Below are 17,032 nucleotides of genomic sequence, written 5' to 3'. Positions count from 1 at the left end.
CAACTCAACATTTGCCCACTCAGTGAAGGAGTATCTGCCAACTCAAGAAAAGCACTTTGCCAAAATGGGAAGGGGAATTATACTTTCATCTTTTATTAAATGTTTTTATTTATTTATTAAATATTTTATATTTATTAAATGTGTTTATTCACACACATATATGAGTACAGAAAAGATTAAAGAAAATATATCAAATTACGAACACAGTAGTAGTTATTTATAGATGCTATGGAAAACAGGTGATTTCTGTTTCCTTATTTCTGATTTTCTTTTTTTCTTTCCTTTAAGTAGGCTCTGCACCCAACGTGGGGCTTGAACTCACGACCCTGAGATTAAGAGTCGTGTGCTCTACCAACTAAGCCAGCCAGGCGCCCCTGATTTTCCTTATTTCTTAAAATACTCTCCAGTAATCATGCATTACTCGCCCAAGGCTACACATTGGCAGAGGAAACCCCGACAGTGACTTGCCAAGGTTGAATGACAGCTGGCATCCAGAGCATGACAGGTGCCCAATACGCATTTGTTAAATTCATCAGTGACGGCAGAGCCAGAATGAGTCTTCCTAGGTCCTTCCCCTTTTCTTTCCCAATCCCCACCCAGCTCTGTGACAGGCAGGCTCACTTCACTTCTCAGCCTCAGTTTCCCATCTGTAAAAGGAGCAGGTTTCAGGATGACTTTTGAAGGCCTTTATTGTTCAAGACTAGAGGTCAGCAAAATATCTCTGTAAAAGGCTAGATAGTAAATATTTTAGACTTTATAGGCCATATGGTCTCTGTTGCAATTACTCAGCTATACTCTATCATACAAAAACAGCCACAGAGAATACAGAAATAGGTAAGTGTGGCTGTGTCCCAGTACAACTTTATTATGGACACCAAAATCTCAACTTCATGTACTTTTCATGTGCCATGACATATTCTTCTTTTTCTTTTTTTCAACCATTCGAAAATGGAGAACCCATTCTTAGCAATCAGACCAGACAAACACAGGCACGGCCAGATCTAGCCCATCAGTCATCGTTTGCCAATTCCTGCTCTGGAGCGATACAGTTTTAAGATGGATTTGCCATTGGAGTTAGAAACCGTCAGTTTCTGCCCATCTCAAAAAATGAAAGGAACGAGCTGGACCAAGTGAACCAAGGTTGTGTGATAAGTCTAATCTATGCATATAGTTGCTACATAGAAAAAGCATGGACTATGCAGCCATTTACTAGCTGTGGAATCTTGAATAAGACACTTAATCTCCCTGGGCCTCAATTTGCCCCTGTGTAAAATAATGCTGATAACAGCAGCTCCATTACAAGGTTCTCGTGAGGATTAAGTGAATTTTTAGATGTGTAATACTTAAGACATGCCTGGCACACAGAAAGCACTATATAAGGGTTAGTTGTCATCGTTATTAAACAAAGTATTTCCAAAGGGGGGGCTTACCTATGACAAACTTGTACCTCTGCCTGGAAGAATTTTTCGATAGATCCCGGACCTGAGTAGGCCACCTGTGGGAAAAGACAATGAAACATGAAAATTCAGCCTCACCCATACAGGCTCCACCCCTTACTAGAAACAAAGAAGCGCTCGCCTCTCTGAGCTTCTTGAAGACGAATGGCGTGCCATGCCTTTGCCCTTTGTAGATGTCGGCAAAGGTCCCCTCACTGATTTTGTGGCTTTGGTTGAAGTTATCAGTTGCCTGGACCACGTCTGCCTCACTCCAGAAAAGACTGTCTTCAGCCATACTCAAAAGTGTTTCCTGCTTAGGAATGGAGACGCTAACGTCCTAGGAATGCAGAGAGGAGAGATGGAATTTAATATGGAATTAATGTGGAAAATATTATTGTCCCTGGCACATGATTGGGGGTTTTTATTTTTTCCCCAGTTTACAAAGGTGAGAACCAAGGAGGTCAGAGAGCTGAGATGAGGTCACACAGCTGATCAATGGCTGAGCTCGTGCTTAATATAAATAAATTTATATTTATTAAATGTGTTTATTCACACACATATATGAATACAGAAAAGATTAAAGAAAATATATCAAAATGCGAACGCAGTAGTAGTTATTTATTGGTGTGTGTGTCTCTCTCTCAAAAACAAATAAAACATTTAAAAAAATAGATGCACAGAAAGTTAACTTTTTTTTAAAGCTGTATCTGCTCTTACAGTTTTAGAAAATTGGAAGGGAAAAAAATCATCCATGATCCCATTATCCACTGAACTGCTATTAATGTTGAAGATAGTTCTTATAAAGTAGATGTACAGATTTATTTTTTAAATTGGGATCATGCCATACTCCTAGTTTTGATTTCTGGTGTTTTCATTTAACATTATACCATGATCATTCACCCAATTATTACACTATCTTTGAAAATTATTATTTAAAAACACATGCTTCAGTGCCCATCTTCTTTATGGAAGAGCTTCATTAACCAGACCCACAAAGCACTGGCTTCTCCGCCAGGCACCCTGCCCAGGACAGCTGTAGAGGCCCACCAAAATGTTTTGATTTACTTTAAAGTCAGAAGAGCAAAAATGAACTTTTAGAGTCAAAGAAAATGTTTTTAATTTTTAATCCAGTTTGGATTGTGTTCATCTTTGTGCCGATGCAATTTTAAAATATAATCTTTAGGGGCGCCTGGGTGGCTCGGTCGGTTAAGTGTCCGACTTTGGCTCCGGTCATGATCTCACGGTCCGTGGGTTGGAGCCCTGCGTCGGGCTCTGTGCTGACAGCTCAGAGCCTGGAGCCTGTTTCAGATTCTGTGTCTCCCTCTCTCTGTGACCCTCCCCCGTTCATGCTCTGTCTCTCTCTGTCTCAAAAATAAATAAACGTTAAAAAAAATTAAAAAAAAGAAAAAGAAAAAGAAAAATATAAAATAAAATATAATCTTTAGGGGCGCTTGGGTAGCTCAGTCGGTTATGCGTCTAACTTCTGCTCAGGTCATGATCTCGCAGTTTGTGAGCTCAAGCACCACGACGGGCGCTGTGCCGACAGCTCAGAGCCTGGAGCCCGCTTCAGATTCTGTGTCTCCCACGCTCTCTGCCCCTCCCCCACTCACACTCTGTCTGTCTCTCTCTCTCAAAAATAAATAAACATTAAAAAAAATCTTATTTTATTTTTTTTAACAAAGGAAGGAAAAGGCCTAGGAAGGCAAAAGTGCCTAAACACCCACAAAAGTCATACGTGGCCCTGGACCCAAGACACTGAATATTCAGGGTAACTCAGACATATACTGGGCTGAAAAAAAGGTTAGAAGAGAGGTGGTTTGTAAGCAAATGACTTAGTATAAATGTAACATTACTTACATATTGTGAGGGGGAAAAAGATGCCATGTATCAGCCCTCATTTAAACAGAAATAATGGAAAAGCTCATTAAAAACATGTATTCACTGGGGCGCCTGGGTGGCTCAGTCGGTTAGGCATCCGGCTTCGGCTCAGGTCATGATCTCACAGTCCGTGAGTTCAAGCCCCGTGTCGGCCTCTGTGCTGACAGCTCAGAGCCTGGAGCCTGTTTCAGATTCTGTGTCTCCCTCTCTCTCTGACCCTCCCCCATTCATGCTCTGTCTCTCCCTGTCTCAAAAATAAATAGACGTTAAAAAAAAAAAATTAAAAAAGAACTACATGTATTCACTGAAATGAACCCTCTTCAGTCACCCCCAACCCCCAGCACCCAGCTGCACTGACAGCCTGCATGTAGAATCTTAGAAGCTTGGAATAATTCCACGAGTCTACTTTCTCCCCATCCCCCTAACCACTAGAGCCTAGACTGATCCAAGGAAGTAAATACATTGCTTTTTTTTTTTTTTTTTAAGCTTATTTACGTCATCTCTACACCCAACATGAGGCTTGAACTTACTACCCTGAGATCAAGAGCTGCACACTCAACACACTGAGCCAGCCAGGCACCCCAATACATTCTCTTTTTAAAAAAAATTTTTAATGTTTGTTTATTTTTTTAAGGAGAGAGAGAGATAGAGTGTGAGTGGGGGAGGAGCAGAGACAGAGGGAGACACAGAATCCAAAGCAGGCTCCAGGCTCTGAGCTGCCAGCACAGAGCCCAAAGTGAGGCTCGAACCCACAAGCCTTGAGATCATGACCTGAGCCACTTAGGCACCCCTATACATTGGGTTTTTGAGTGAGAGCCACAAGCTGGGGAGGTAGCACCTGGGGGTGAGGAAGATTTACCTTTGAATCAGATGAAACAGGAAAGTTGGTTTTTAAGGAATGAGGGGCATCTTCGGAAGGAGGCAGGAGGTTGGCTCGGGCTGGAGCAGGCCCTGGAAAGGAGGAAGACAGGAGGGGTCCTCAACCAGTTCCCACACCAAACCAGGTTCTCATTCACTCCACAAACACACATTTGTGTCCCAAATGACAACTGCTACTTTCTGACACCCCCAGGGGCCAGCCCACACACTCCTTACAAGTTACCTCAGTGAAGCTCTACCACAGCCCCAGGGTTGGTTCTATGTGATTCCCAGTTGATGGGTGGAGAAATGGAGGCGCAGGAGGTGGCTACGTGCTCAGGGGCACACAGCCAATGAAGTGGCAGAGCCAGGTTTCCAACGAAGATCCGTGTGACTTCCAAGCCCTACTCCGCCCCACCTCCCACACAAGGAATAGTGAAAGACACAGAGGTGATTAGCTAGGGAGCCCTCCTTCCAATAAACTCCATTGCAGCAGTCATGTCAATAACCAGCCTCCCAAGGGCAGAGGCAGGAGAGGCCACCAAAGCAGTTTGGGAGGCCAAGGAAGGTTTCACAGAGGAAGGAGCATTTGACCTTGAAAGATGGGGAAATGTTTTCGAAAAGTGCTTATGAGGTCAGAAGGCATTGAGGGAGTGAGACTGGCTGAGTGGAGGTATGACAGCAGGGAAGCACAGGCATGCAGAAAATATTCCAGGCAAGCTTAACTAGCGAATACTGTCACGTCATCTAAACCTCAAGACAGTCCTAGGAGATAAGGACCATTACCATCTCCTCTTTACAGACGGTGAAACTGAGGCAGAGAGAGGTTAAGCAACCTTTCCAGGGGCACACAGTCATGACTCTGGAGTCCATGTTCTTCACCACTTAGTAAATGAAGAAGATTCAGGAGAGAGAAGGCTTAAAGTGTAGTTTGGGGTCCAGTAAAAGCCAGGTTAAAGAGGTGACATTTCCCCACCAGCCTCCGCCAAAAGATTAACCTGAACACTAACAAAGCAGTCTGGAGTCAGATGAACTAGAGCAGGTGCAAGCTAGGCATGAGACAGGCTGCGGTGGCTGATCAATGCAGAAGCAGGCCTCAGCCAGAAGCCAGGAGCTTCAGATGTCCCCATGTGGAAATACCCAGCGGCCCCATGGCTAGGATGGTCTCTGAGTAACCTGGGGCCAGCCCTCCAAGGGAACCTGGCCTTGACCCCAGGGTTGCTGGCCCAATCCACTTGCTTCAGGTATTTCTGGTTTACAACATCAGGAAATGAGTGATTAATCTGGAACTTTGACCATAAAAAAATTTAATTCAGAAGACTGAAAAGGGCACCATGCTGAAACTAGTATCAGGCTCGCTAAACTATTAACCCAGGCAGCTGATAAAACAAAGCTCACGTAATGCAAGCTGAGGATCTTTTATCCCCACAAGGCCCAAGAGGAGGTGCATCCTAAGCCTCTCTCCCTGGGGCTGCTGTTCTAGACCAGCTGCTACTTCTAGGCAGCTGACCGAGAGACCTGCCGCCCTCTCAAATCAATCCCCCACATTCCCCTGTGCTTCCCATGGGCTGCTCCCCCCAGTAAATGACTGTGGAGGGGAGATTAAGGGGAGACCCAGGGTCCTGATCTCCCTAAAGACACCAGGTAGGCCTGCCTTAGACACTCCCACCCAAACTTCCCACCCTCTCTCCTTCCCTTGGGCCCCAAGTCTCTCCCAGCCTTGCCCAGCACCTACCTTCTCCATTTTCTCTCAGGCATTTGTCCTGTGAAAATCTTTCTCTTTTTTTAATGTTTATTTATTTATTTTGAGAGAGAGAGAAAGTGCACACACAGTAGGGGAGGAGCAAAGAGAGAGGGAGAGAGGATCCCAAGTAGAGCCCAACATGGGGCTTGATCTCCAAACCGTGAGATCATGACCTGGGCTAAAATCAAGAGTCAGTCACTTAACAGACTGAGCCATCCAGACGCCCCTGTCCGGTGAAAATCTTCCTGCTTCTCAGGTGACCTAGTCCAATGTAGGCCTCTGCTGGCAGGCCCAGGGACCCTGCCTTGGAGTAAGGCTCCCTGCCACCGCTGCCTCTACCCATGCCCCTGCCTGCTCTTGGCCTTGGCTCAGTACCCTTGGCCTGTGTCCCCCAGACTGTGGTCATGTTCATCCATCTCTTAACTGTTGGCCATGTCTCTGTGCCGCCTCCCCTGTGAGTTACTTGATGTTTTTCTTTCAATCCCCTTTAATTCACATATTATGTATTTAGCTTTGAAACCCCTAGTTTTTTGTGCATGAGATATACATCTTTTCTAACACGCATGCTCTCTGGTACCACTGGGGAGCCAGGCTCCACACCCTGGGGGACCGCTGCTCTAGGCTGCTCCAGGCCACTCCATTTCCCTCCCGGTTCTTCCCTCAAATTCTGTCCTGTCCCCAGCCCAGAGCTTGCCTCACGACAGGGGCTCTCACTGCACACATGGTCCCTCTTCCTCTCCCTTTGCCCGGTGACTCCCGGGCCAGTACTGGCCTCAGATAAACCATGACCTTCTGGTCTGGCTTGATGCCTGGGGTTCACCTGAAGGCTGTACTAGGCCTCTTGGGTTGGGAGGGTGGTCACTGAGGTCTGACCTCGTGACATCTGAGGGCTACTAGTTGGAGGAGTGGCTATTTATCCCTGTGGTTTGTAGGGAAAACAGAATGGGATATGAGCCAACACCACAAGGTGGACAAATCAGAGAATAGCCAGCCCTTGCTTTGTAAATGCATGGGGGAAGCACTGGGTCCAGGAAGACACTCATCTTCACACAGGTCATTTCCAAATCACTAACCCTCCATGTGCCAAACGTTTACTGGAAGAAAAAAAAAAAAAATCCTACAGAAATCTTTCTGGCATGTCTGCTTCCCTAAGAAGAATACCCTGAATCTTGTCCTTCTGAGTTGTGTCACTGAAGGCATGAGGACAGAATGTCAGAGTGGTGCTATATCTGATTGGGGGTTTTCTGCATCCGGCCCTGTGGCTGGCAGTAGAGTGGCCTCTACAGCTTCCCCGTCTGCTTTGTTGGCATCAGAGAGAAATGGGCTCAAGTCCTGGCTCCTTCCTTAGTAAGATTTGCACTTGGGTGACTTGTGCTTCATTTCTTTGGGCTTTCTCAAATGTGAAAAGAGAAAGTGGCTCAGTCGGTGAAGTGTCTGACTTCGGCTCAGGTCATGATCTCGCGGTCCGTGAGTTCGAGCCCCGCGTCGGGCTCTGTGCTGACAGCTCAGAGCCTGGAGCCTGCTTCGGATTCTGTGTCTCCCTCTCTCTCTGACCCTCCCCCGTTCATGCTGTCTCTCCCTGTCTCAAAAATAAATAAACATTAAAAACAATTTTTTTAAATAAATAAATAAAATGTAAAAAGAGCAATAAAAGCCCATTCCTTGTAGAGTTCTCGTCCAGACTAAATAAACAAGATGACAGTTACAAAACACAAGCTCCGTCACTGGCACACGGGGAGTACCAAACGTGGTAAAAATACGTGCAGGATAAGAGATGCTGACTGAGAACCCAATGGCCTCTCCTACAGCTAAGGCTTTGTGACAGTATTTCAAGCTACTAAAGCCCTTGTCTCTGAATCTGTTTAATGGGCTGCTCACGTACTTTTCTCCTCCATGTCTCTTCCCCCTTTCCTTTCCACCCACAAGGCAGCCGGCACAGACGGGTTACCTCGTGGGTTCCGGGACAACTGGCCTGGGCTGGATCCTGGTCCTGCCACTTTCACAGCCATGAAGCTTCAATAGGTTCGGCATCCTTCCCCAGCTGTCCAGGGTTGGGGGGTGTGGGGAGCAGCCAGAGCCCCCACGTCCCTGGGTTACAACTCAGTGGGGCACCAGAAGTTCCTGGGCCAGCGTCTCCCACACAGAAGGGCGCCTTTGTCACCACCCATCTCTGTCCTCCCCCGCCACCACCTCCATATTTTCCACCCCAACAAGATAATCAGTCATGTTGAAATCTGGGGCCCAATGGAACCTTAGGGTTTTCCCAAGAGAAGACAAGGTTTGGGTCACTGATGAAATTAATGATTATTTTTAGTTTGGGCAAAGATAGACCACTGGCTTCCCCTCTCTGTCTGTAGATTGTGTTTATCATCTCCCCTTGCGGGGGCACATGTGCTCCCGAGGGCCATTTAAGAGATTGAACAGTGCAAAGGTCTCTCCAGATGAGGCTGGTTTCTACAGTAGCCCAGGTAAGGAATACCAGAAGAAACTGCAACCCCCATCACCTCCTCCATCTGGACCAGCAGTCCCCTAGAATTTCCCTCTTTTACTATCACTCTTTCCTCTGGCCATCAACCACTTTCACATTTGCTTTAGGACCATTTCCCCTTATCTCTAACTGCTGCTCAAAGTTCTGCACTTGTTTTTGCTTGTTTTTATCTTTAGCTACAATTAACAATTCAGACTTCCTGCGCCAGAATTATTTTCCCAGCTTCAACCTATCTGGGGTGCCCAGAATGCTGTTAATATTAACTGACATTTAATAAACGCTTACATGGTAGCAACACTGAGGTATTTGATTCCTTACTACAACACGATGCCATAGGCTTTCACTATTGTGCCCACTTTTTTAGATGAAGAAGCCGAGGTACAGAGAAGCTATGTAATTCTCCTGCTAGAAAGGGAGAGGTGGGACTCAAATACAGCTCTGTACAAAACCCCAGGCATGCTCCTCCCAGCCAATGCTGACTCTGGCTTCAGGAACAGCATCGATGAACTGAGATTTCATGGATTTGGGAACTTCAGCTCACAGAAGAGCAGAAGGGAGGCCAGGCCCCCAGGGAGGGGTGGTGAGAATGGACACATGGATGTATGCAGTGGCCCCACCCCCACCCCCCGGGGAAGTCATCCACTGGCTGAGTCCTTCCATCATTTGGCAAACTGTTCCTGAACCCTTCCATGGGCACAAGCGGTCTGAGAGGCTTGGGGATAGCGGTGTGTGCGGTGGTTAGGGACAGGGGCATTTAAATCACACTGCTCACATGCTTTCTACTTGTGTGACCTTGAGCAAATCACTTTTCCTTTCAGTGCCTCAGGTGCTATAGAACAAAGCAGCAGGGCACCTAGGTGGCTCAGTCGGTTAAGCATCTGACTTTGGCGCAAGTCGTGATCTCACAGTTCGTGGGCGTTCGAGCCCCCGCGTTGGGCTCTGTGCTGACAGCTCGGAGCCTGGAGCCTGCTTCAGAGTCTAAGTCTCCCTCTCTCTGCCCCTCCCCTGCTCACACTCTGTCTCTCTCTCAGAAAAATACATAAACATTAAAAAGAATGTTTTAAGCACAAAGCGGCAGGCTGGTACTAGGGAGAAAGGTGGGGGAGTGGGGGCAGGCAGCTCCCATCAGTGCCCTCAGCGCACAGCTGTGAGGGTAAGGCGGCCTGTGGAGAACGGACAGAGAGGTCATCGGGCTCCCAGCCGGAGCCAGCAGCAGGATCAGCCCATGCTGGGGACTTGTAAAACCATAGGTAAAATACCTGGGCCCCAAAGCATTTGACCTCGGCAGGCTGTTCAACCTCTCTGTGCTTCAGTTTCCTCATCTGTGAAATGGGGATAATCAAAATACCTAACTTGGACAGCTGAGGATTAAATAAGTCAGCATCTCTGAAGTGCTCCGAACAATGTCCGACACATAGAGAGCCCTCAATTACAGAGTTATTTCTTTCTTTCTATAAAAGTGATAATAAACGGTATATGTTCTGTCATTTGACTTTTTTAGCTGTTTTAATTCAATATATTATGAGCATGTTTCCACATATGTAAAAATATCTACATCATTTTTAACAGTATTGTATTGTTATGACCGACTGTCATTAATTTTACCATCCCCATGGTTGTTTCCAATTTTTTGCTATTTTTTTATTTTAAAAAATTTAATGTTTTTATTTATTTTTGAGAGAATGAGAGAGACAGACTGTGAGTGGGGGAGGGGCAGAGAGAGAGAGAGAGAGAGAGAGAGACACACACAAAATCTGAAGGAGGCTCCAGACTCTGAGCTGTCAGCACAGAGCCCGATGCAGGGCTCAAACTTGTGAACCATGAGATCATGACCTGAGCTGAAGTTGGACACTTAACAGACTGAGCCTGCCTGGTGCCCCAATTTTTTGCTATTATATGCTGAGTTGAAAATCCTTATAGATACATTTACTCCAAATTAAAATTTTAATTTAAAATACCCGGGCCTGGCAAGGCGGCTGGCCTCATAGACTGCCCCTTTCCCTGTTCATCTTCAGTGTTTCTTACAGAAGCTGCCAAAGGTCTTCCCGGCTTCACAGCATCCGGGAAAGAGGATTTGATTTCAGGAACTGGTTTCCCTGAAACAAGGTGAAAAGAAAGAAAGTTAGTATTACTCCATGAAGTGGGGTAGCCACCAAGTCGCTGGGTCTAGAAGTCAGAGAGCTGGGGTCTATTCCGGGCTCTCCCTAGAATTCACTGGGCCCCGTTGGGTTCTTTGCCTCCTGGGTCTCAGCCTCCCCAGGAAAGTAATGGGGGGAGACAACAATCTCCTGTGATCAGTCCAGCTCTGACACTGAGTCACACAAAACAGGCTTCCAACCCTGCCAGCTGTGTGACCTTGGACAAGGCACTCTCCTTCTCTGAGCCTGTTTCCTCACCTATAAAATGGAGAGGATAATAACAATCGTGCCTGCTTGCCTACCTCACAGGGCTGTTGAGAGGAAGGAAATGGGAACATAGACGTGAAAGGGCTTTATAGACTGTACGTTCCCCTGAACACGTGAGGAAATTAAAGATATTCACCTCACCAAGTGCCTAGTTGAGCCCCTAAATACACAAGTCTGGCAGTCCTACAGTTCCCCTTCCACACACAGTGGAATCATGTGCATCCTTCCCTGTCTCACAGGTGGGAGCCCTGCAAACAGAGACTACATCCACTGAGCACCAAGAGTGCCAGGGGCATGCTTCTGATTCCCACAAGCTGTTTGCATTTCATCAGGTTAGAAATGAGGAAACAGGGGCGCCTGGGTGGCTCAGTCGGTTGGGTGGCCGACTTCGGCTCAGGTCATGATCTCGCGGTTCATAAGATGAAGCCCCACATCGCTGACAGTGTATGGAGCCTGCTTGTGAATATCTTTCTCTCTCTCTCTCTCTCTCTCTCTCTCTCTCTCTCTCTCCCTCCCTCCCTCCCTCCCTCCCTCCCTCTCTCTCTCTCTCTCTCTCCCTCCCTCCCTCCCTCTCTCTCTCCTTCTCCCCAACTCATGCTCACTCTCTCTGAGAATAAATAAACTCAAAGAAAAAAAAACTTTAAAAAAAATAATAAAATCTTTAAAAAAAAAAAAAAAAAGAAAAAGAAGCAGCAGAGCGGAGCTGATTAGAGTTCAGGCTCTGAAATGGAAAGCTCTATCAAGTCCCAGCTCGGTTGACATTTCGCCTCTTTTGTGCGGACTAAGGGACACAGTGCACGTGTCTGCTTAGCTCCAAACATGGGAACTTCATTGTTGTTATTATATTTTTAAAAATTTTTTTTAATGTTTTTTTAAAATTTTATTTTTGAGAGAGAGACAGAGTGTGAGCAGGGGAGGGGCAGAGAAAGAGGGAGACACAGAATCCAAAGCAGATCCCAGGCTCCGAGCTATCAGCACAGAGCCCGCCACGGGGCTCGAACGCCCGAACCATGAGTTCATGACCTGAGCCGAAGTCTGACGCTCAACCGACTCAACCATCCAGGTGCCCCTTGTTGCTATTATATTTTAAAAATATTTAGTATAAGGAGGGTAAGATGTGAATCTTAGTTTTCATTGAACACAATTCTGAACCATCGACACTTTTCTTTTTTAGTTTTATTATATCTGTTTTATTGTGGTAAAATGCACAAGACATAAAATTTACCACCTACACCGTTTTTGAGTCCACAGTTCAGTGACATTAAGTCCATTCACACTGCCATGGAGCCATCACCACCAGATAACTCCAGAACCTTTTCACTTTCCCAAACTGAACCCCGTCCCCATTAAAAACCAACTTCCCATCCTTCCCCGCCGTCAGACCCTGGCAAGAGCATTCTATTTTCTTTCTCTAGAAATGTGACTGCTCATTTAAGTTTTTTAACTTGTGTGGGTTTTCTTTTCACTTTAATAGCAACTAAATGTTTTCCTTTGACATGGAAAAGGGTTAACACACTTTTGAGTGACAGGAGAGTCTACAGACTATGTAACCAGTTTTCTGTAAAATATGAAAGCATAGAATAACGAAGAAAAAAAGAACCTGAAGAATATACACAAAACGTGAACAGTGATTATTCCCGCAATTGATAATTGTGGTTATCAATTATTTTACATCATGGGTTTGGTTGGTTAGTTTTCCGTTTATTCACATTGTAGAAATTTTCAACGATGGTCATGCATTAGTTGCACAGTAAAGTATGTTTCCCGAGAGGGATAAAAATCCGGAAGCAAGCTAGCTACAATAATGACTGGAACTGAGTCTTCCAAGGTAGAGTGAGTAGTCATCAGCCCCAGAGACCCCTTCTGACCTAGATTAGCAAACAGGCCATCTCTCTAGATTCAGATCTGACTCACTTCTGGTTTTTTGCCACCCACCAAGATGTGTTCTTGATCTTTTCACTACAAGTATCCTCACCACAACCCTGGAAGTAGCAAGTAGGGAACCAGCGGTTCAAGGAGGAGAGGAGACCCGCCGGAGGGAGAAGGCAGAGGAAAGACTCACTGAAGCAGGAAGGAGGGGAGGCCAGGGCCGTGGGCAGGACTCACACCCACAGCAGGGACCCCCGGGGAGAATGCACACTTCATCCCCCACCCCCTATCTGGGGTCCCCAGGCACTCAGAAGATTGTCTATGGGCCAGGCTGCACCCCCACCCCCACCTGAGGCCGAAGACCTTCTGGCCAAAATTGAGAGCCTAGAAGCAGGGGAGTCCTTTCCAGCAGCAGCCCTGCAGCCAGACCCATGGAGTCACACACCTTTGCCTTATATGACACCTCCACGTTCATTCCACATGCCCTCGTGCAAAAATGACAAAGTGAACGATCGCCGGCCATGAATGTGAATTGGTGAGCAGAGTGGGGACAGAGCCTCCCATTTCCCAGGTGGGTATAAAGTGAACCCTGTGCCCCTGCCCCAGGAGGAAGGGGCCACCCCATGCCACTTGGAGTCCTCGTCGCCTCTGCCCTCCCCTCTCTGGCTTGGCGCCTCTCCCAGGACCCTCCCGCCACACACTGCCCCAAGGCGGGGGCTCCTGTGCTCCTCAAAGGGCCACCATGGTGGTATCTCAGGACATCTGTGTATGAGGCAGAAGGGCAGTGGGGGCTCCTCTCACGAGGCCCGCTACAGCCTGGCCCCAGCTCCCCTCGCAATGAAGCTGGTGAAGGGGACCCAAGACTGCGACTTCCTGCAGACGCCAGGCCACGACAGGAGATGTTCCCAAGCTACACTGCCTTCCTGAAGGTCCTACCTGCACCCTGAGCTGTCTGTGGCCCCAGAAAAAAACAGCACCTTCCCCTGTCTGAGGCCCCGGCTGAGCCTTGGTTTCCTCATCATCAAATGGAGGGGCGGGTGGGGAGGGTGAACATCCTGGCCTGACCTCACTGCAGCGTCCTATTGCTGGGGACTTCATCATTTCTCTTTCTGCTCAAATCTTTGTCTCTCTGTCAGGACATAGCTGACGGGAACATTGAGGCCACCAGACCATCTGGGGCTGACCTCTATGGCCTCCACCCATGTGGGAAATAAAGACTTCATTATGTTTTCATCCTAAGGAGACTTCAGCCTTCCTCTTTGTTTTTCTTATTCTTTTACAGTGACATGCAGTGGCCTACAGCTGGCACCCTGGGTCACATGTCAGCACTCGGGAGTGGGGGTCCCCACACGGAGAAGGGAGAACTGTCCTATGACATCAGCAGGGTCTACCTGCCAGCACATTCCTGGCTGACACCGACCCTTCCACCCAGTCAACCTTCAAAGGCCACAGCCAGCCACAGAGGTCAGCTGACAGAGCTCCACGTCAGGCCCACAGTGACAGGTGGATGACAAATTTCAGTTTCCTGTGAAACCCCTGTCTCAGCGTGCTTTCAGATGTATTTTAGGTACTGACAATAAATAAGATGTATAAACATTAAACAACTCCACTTCTCTTCTTGAGCTGCCGGTGCCTTATCTGAGTCGTCGGAAGCTATGCCGTGGGCCTTTGCGAGCCTCCTTTCCCACCTTCAAAACGAGAAGGAGAAAATGTGGCTCTCTACCCTTAATGCCTATAGGAACCTGATCTCTGAGAGCCGGGCAGATACAACACCCACTCTTTCAGGCTGAGACACCTGAGTGCTGTTGAGGTAAAAATAGACCATCAATGACAGGGCAGGGCAAAGGAAGCCAAAGCATTCACGACAAAGGGTTGTGACAAACTTGAAATCTCACCACAAGTTTCCTGTCTGCCAAGGCCAAGACTGGAAACAAACTGGTTATAGCATTTCTATGACCAATGTATAGGCACAGCCTCACGCTCTTCTCCCTTGGGATTATATTCTCAAAGTGATTCTACACATGTGAAGTTGGTTCTGCAGCATGATGAGATCCAAAAATACAAATTGTATTTTTGGGCGCCTGGGTGGCTCAGTCAGTTGAGCATCCAACTCTTGATTTCGGCTCATGGGACAGAGACCCACATCAGGCTCCATGCTGAGTATGGAGCCTGCTTAAGATTCTGTCTCCCTCGGGGCCCCTGGGTGGCTCAGTTGGTTAAGCGTCCAACTTCAGCTCAGGTCATGATCTCATGTTTCGTGAGTTCAAGCCCCACATCGGGCTCTGCGCTGACAGCTCAAAGCCTGGAGCCTGTTTCAGATTCTATCTCCCTCTCTCTCTGCCCTTTCCCCACTTGTTCTCTCTCTCTCTCTCTCTCTCTCTCTCTCAAAAATAAAATTTAAACAAACAAAACTTAAAGAAAAAAGAACATAAAAAAAGATTCTCTCTCCCTCTTCTTCTGCCTCCCCCCCATCTCCCTCCCTCATGCACACGTGTTCTCTCTCTCAAAAAACAAAAAAAAAAGAACAAAAATATAAACTGTGATCAAAGAGTAGAACAGAGACTAAGCGTGAGGAAGCTTCCATTTGTTTCCAGATCCAGCCTCTACAATTCCCACCTGTGTGCCGAGGGCAACTCTCTCAACCCTGAACATCATTTGCACCTATCTGTGGAATCAGAGTAATTATAACCCTCCTGTCCCAGGATTACCCCAGGACTCAGTGGGACAGGATATGTAAAGCAGCCAGCCCAAGGTCAGGGACAGGGCACAAACTGCTTCAATGACCATCCTCTGCCCTCTCTCCCTGCCCAAAAGGCACAGAGAAAGAACCTCTGGTTCTCAGCTTAGGGTCTCTGAAGGAAGCATATGGGGTGAATGGCTATTGGCAACATTTTCAGTCCTCTAATGGAAACCGTGACTCTCAGCAGGCAGTGGCATGGTCTCAAAAGGCCCAGTGGCTGTGGGGCATCAGAGCCTGGATGTATCTGAAGGTTCCCCAGGTAAAGCTGAGAGAACCACTGGCTTAACCCAGAGGGATAGTGAGCTTACAGCGTTTGGCATGCTTCCCACCAGACGCAGTCAGGCTCACTGGCGAGGTGACCTGTTTCATGTGACAAATGAGAGGCCCTGTACCCTCACTCCCACGGAGTAGCTGTGAGGATGAAACACACAATGGCTCAACAGATATAAGCTATTATTCTTATTTGCTATGGTTATGATCACTATCCCCAACCCTAGGTCAGGCTTTGTCTTAAGAGCTTTCCCATACACATGACCTACTTTAATATATATATATATAAAGTAATCTCTACACCCAGTGCGGGGCTCAAACTTACAGCCCCAAGATCAAGAGTCACATGCTCTTCCAACTGAGCCAGCCAGGCGCCCCTATGCATGGCCTATTTAACAGCTCTGGGGAGCAGGTTCAACTGCTCTCTCTGTTTTATATACTCAAAAAAGCAAAACCCAGAATAGTCATCTTATGTCTGTTTCACTTATTTATGACCCACTTCCCTCAAGTGAAAGGCTGATGCATGTTGAACCTTTGGGAGAGGGGCCTGGGGATTCCCCCCCAGCTGCTCAAGGACACTGAATACTGTAGCAAACCCAGGAGCCAAACACTCGAGCAGAGGGGACTTTGCCAACAAGGTCTTTCCTCAGTGAGCATAATCTGGAAATCCCTCCCTCCCTTCACAGCTCTCGAGATACACAGTGATGTAATATTTGTATGTGTGTTTTCACACTTCAGCTGACTCATGTGGCTGAAATGTAGCCTTCTAGCACAAATAAAAGTGATTCAGCCATAACTAAAGAATCCTGGTGCCAGCTGGCATTATCAGTGACAAATATAGCTTTCTGGATCTTCCTTTTTCCTTCCCCTTTTCAGCTCTGGACTGGACCCTCCCGGATATCCAAAGTCCAACACACACACACACACACACACACACACACACACACACACACACACACCACTCAACTCCCAATTCAAGCTAGACACAAAATCAGGCAAATCTGAGAGAATGACCTCCTAATCAGCCTTCCTAATTGCTCTGTCTCTGGTTTTCCATTGACCTGTACTCCACTAGCTGCTAAAATGATTTACCCTGCATTCATTCATTCATTCATTCATTCATTGTGTTAGGGACTGGGGATGCCATCCATTATCAAAACTGACATAATCCCAACATCAAGCTAGTTAAATAAGAGATTTCTGATTATAACCTGGGAGAAGTTCTGCACTGAAAACAAACTTGAGAGAGGGGAGGGTACGTGACAGACTTACTTACATGGGGTGGCCTCGGAAGGCTTCTGTGGGCAGATACCATTTAAGGACAGACTCAAAAGATGAGAAACA

The 17,032-nt window shown here is 47.0% G+C and overlaps 1 protein-coding gene across 1 annotated transcript in view; it reads right to left on the bottom strand.

Annotated features, from left to right (window-relative positions):
• Positions 1-17,032, bottom strand: part of IRAK2 (interleukin 1 receptor associated kinase 2) — a 59,619-nt gene that overhangs the window by 23,253 nt on the left and 19,334 nt on the right. Inside the window, exons 3-6 of the mRNA XM_042910757.1 lie at positions 10,363-10,500; positions 4,174-4,265; positions 1,579-1,773; positions 1,431-1,495 (exon numbers count right to left, since the gene is read on the bottom strand). Coding sequence (XP_042766691.1) covers positions 1,431-1,495; positions 1,579-1,773; positions 4,174-4,265; positions 10,363-10,500 — 490 coding nt within the window. The remainder of the gene's footprint in view (positions 1-1,430; positions 1,496-1,578; positions 1,774-4,173; positions 4,266-10,362; positions 10,501-17,032) is intronic.

The sequence above is a fragment of the Panthera leo genome, chromosome A2 (genome assembly GCF_018350215.1).
Source record: "Panthera leo isolate Ple1 chromosome A2, P.leo_Ple1_pat1.1, whole genome shotgun sequence".
NCBI lineage: Eukaryota > Metazoa > Chordata > Mammalia > Carnivora > Felidae > Panthera > Panthera leo.
The sequence above is the reverse complement of the archived record's forward strand: the minus strand, read 5'-3'. Positions and strand labels throughout refer to the sequence as shown.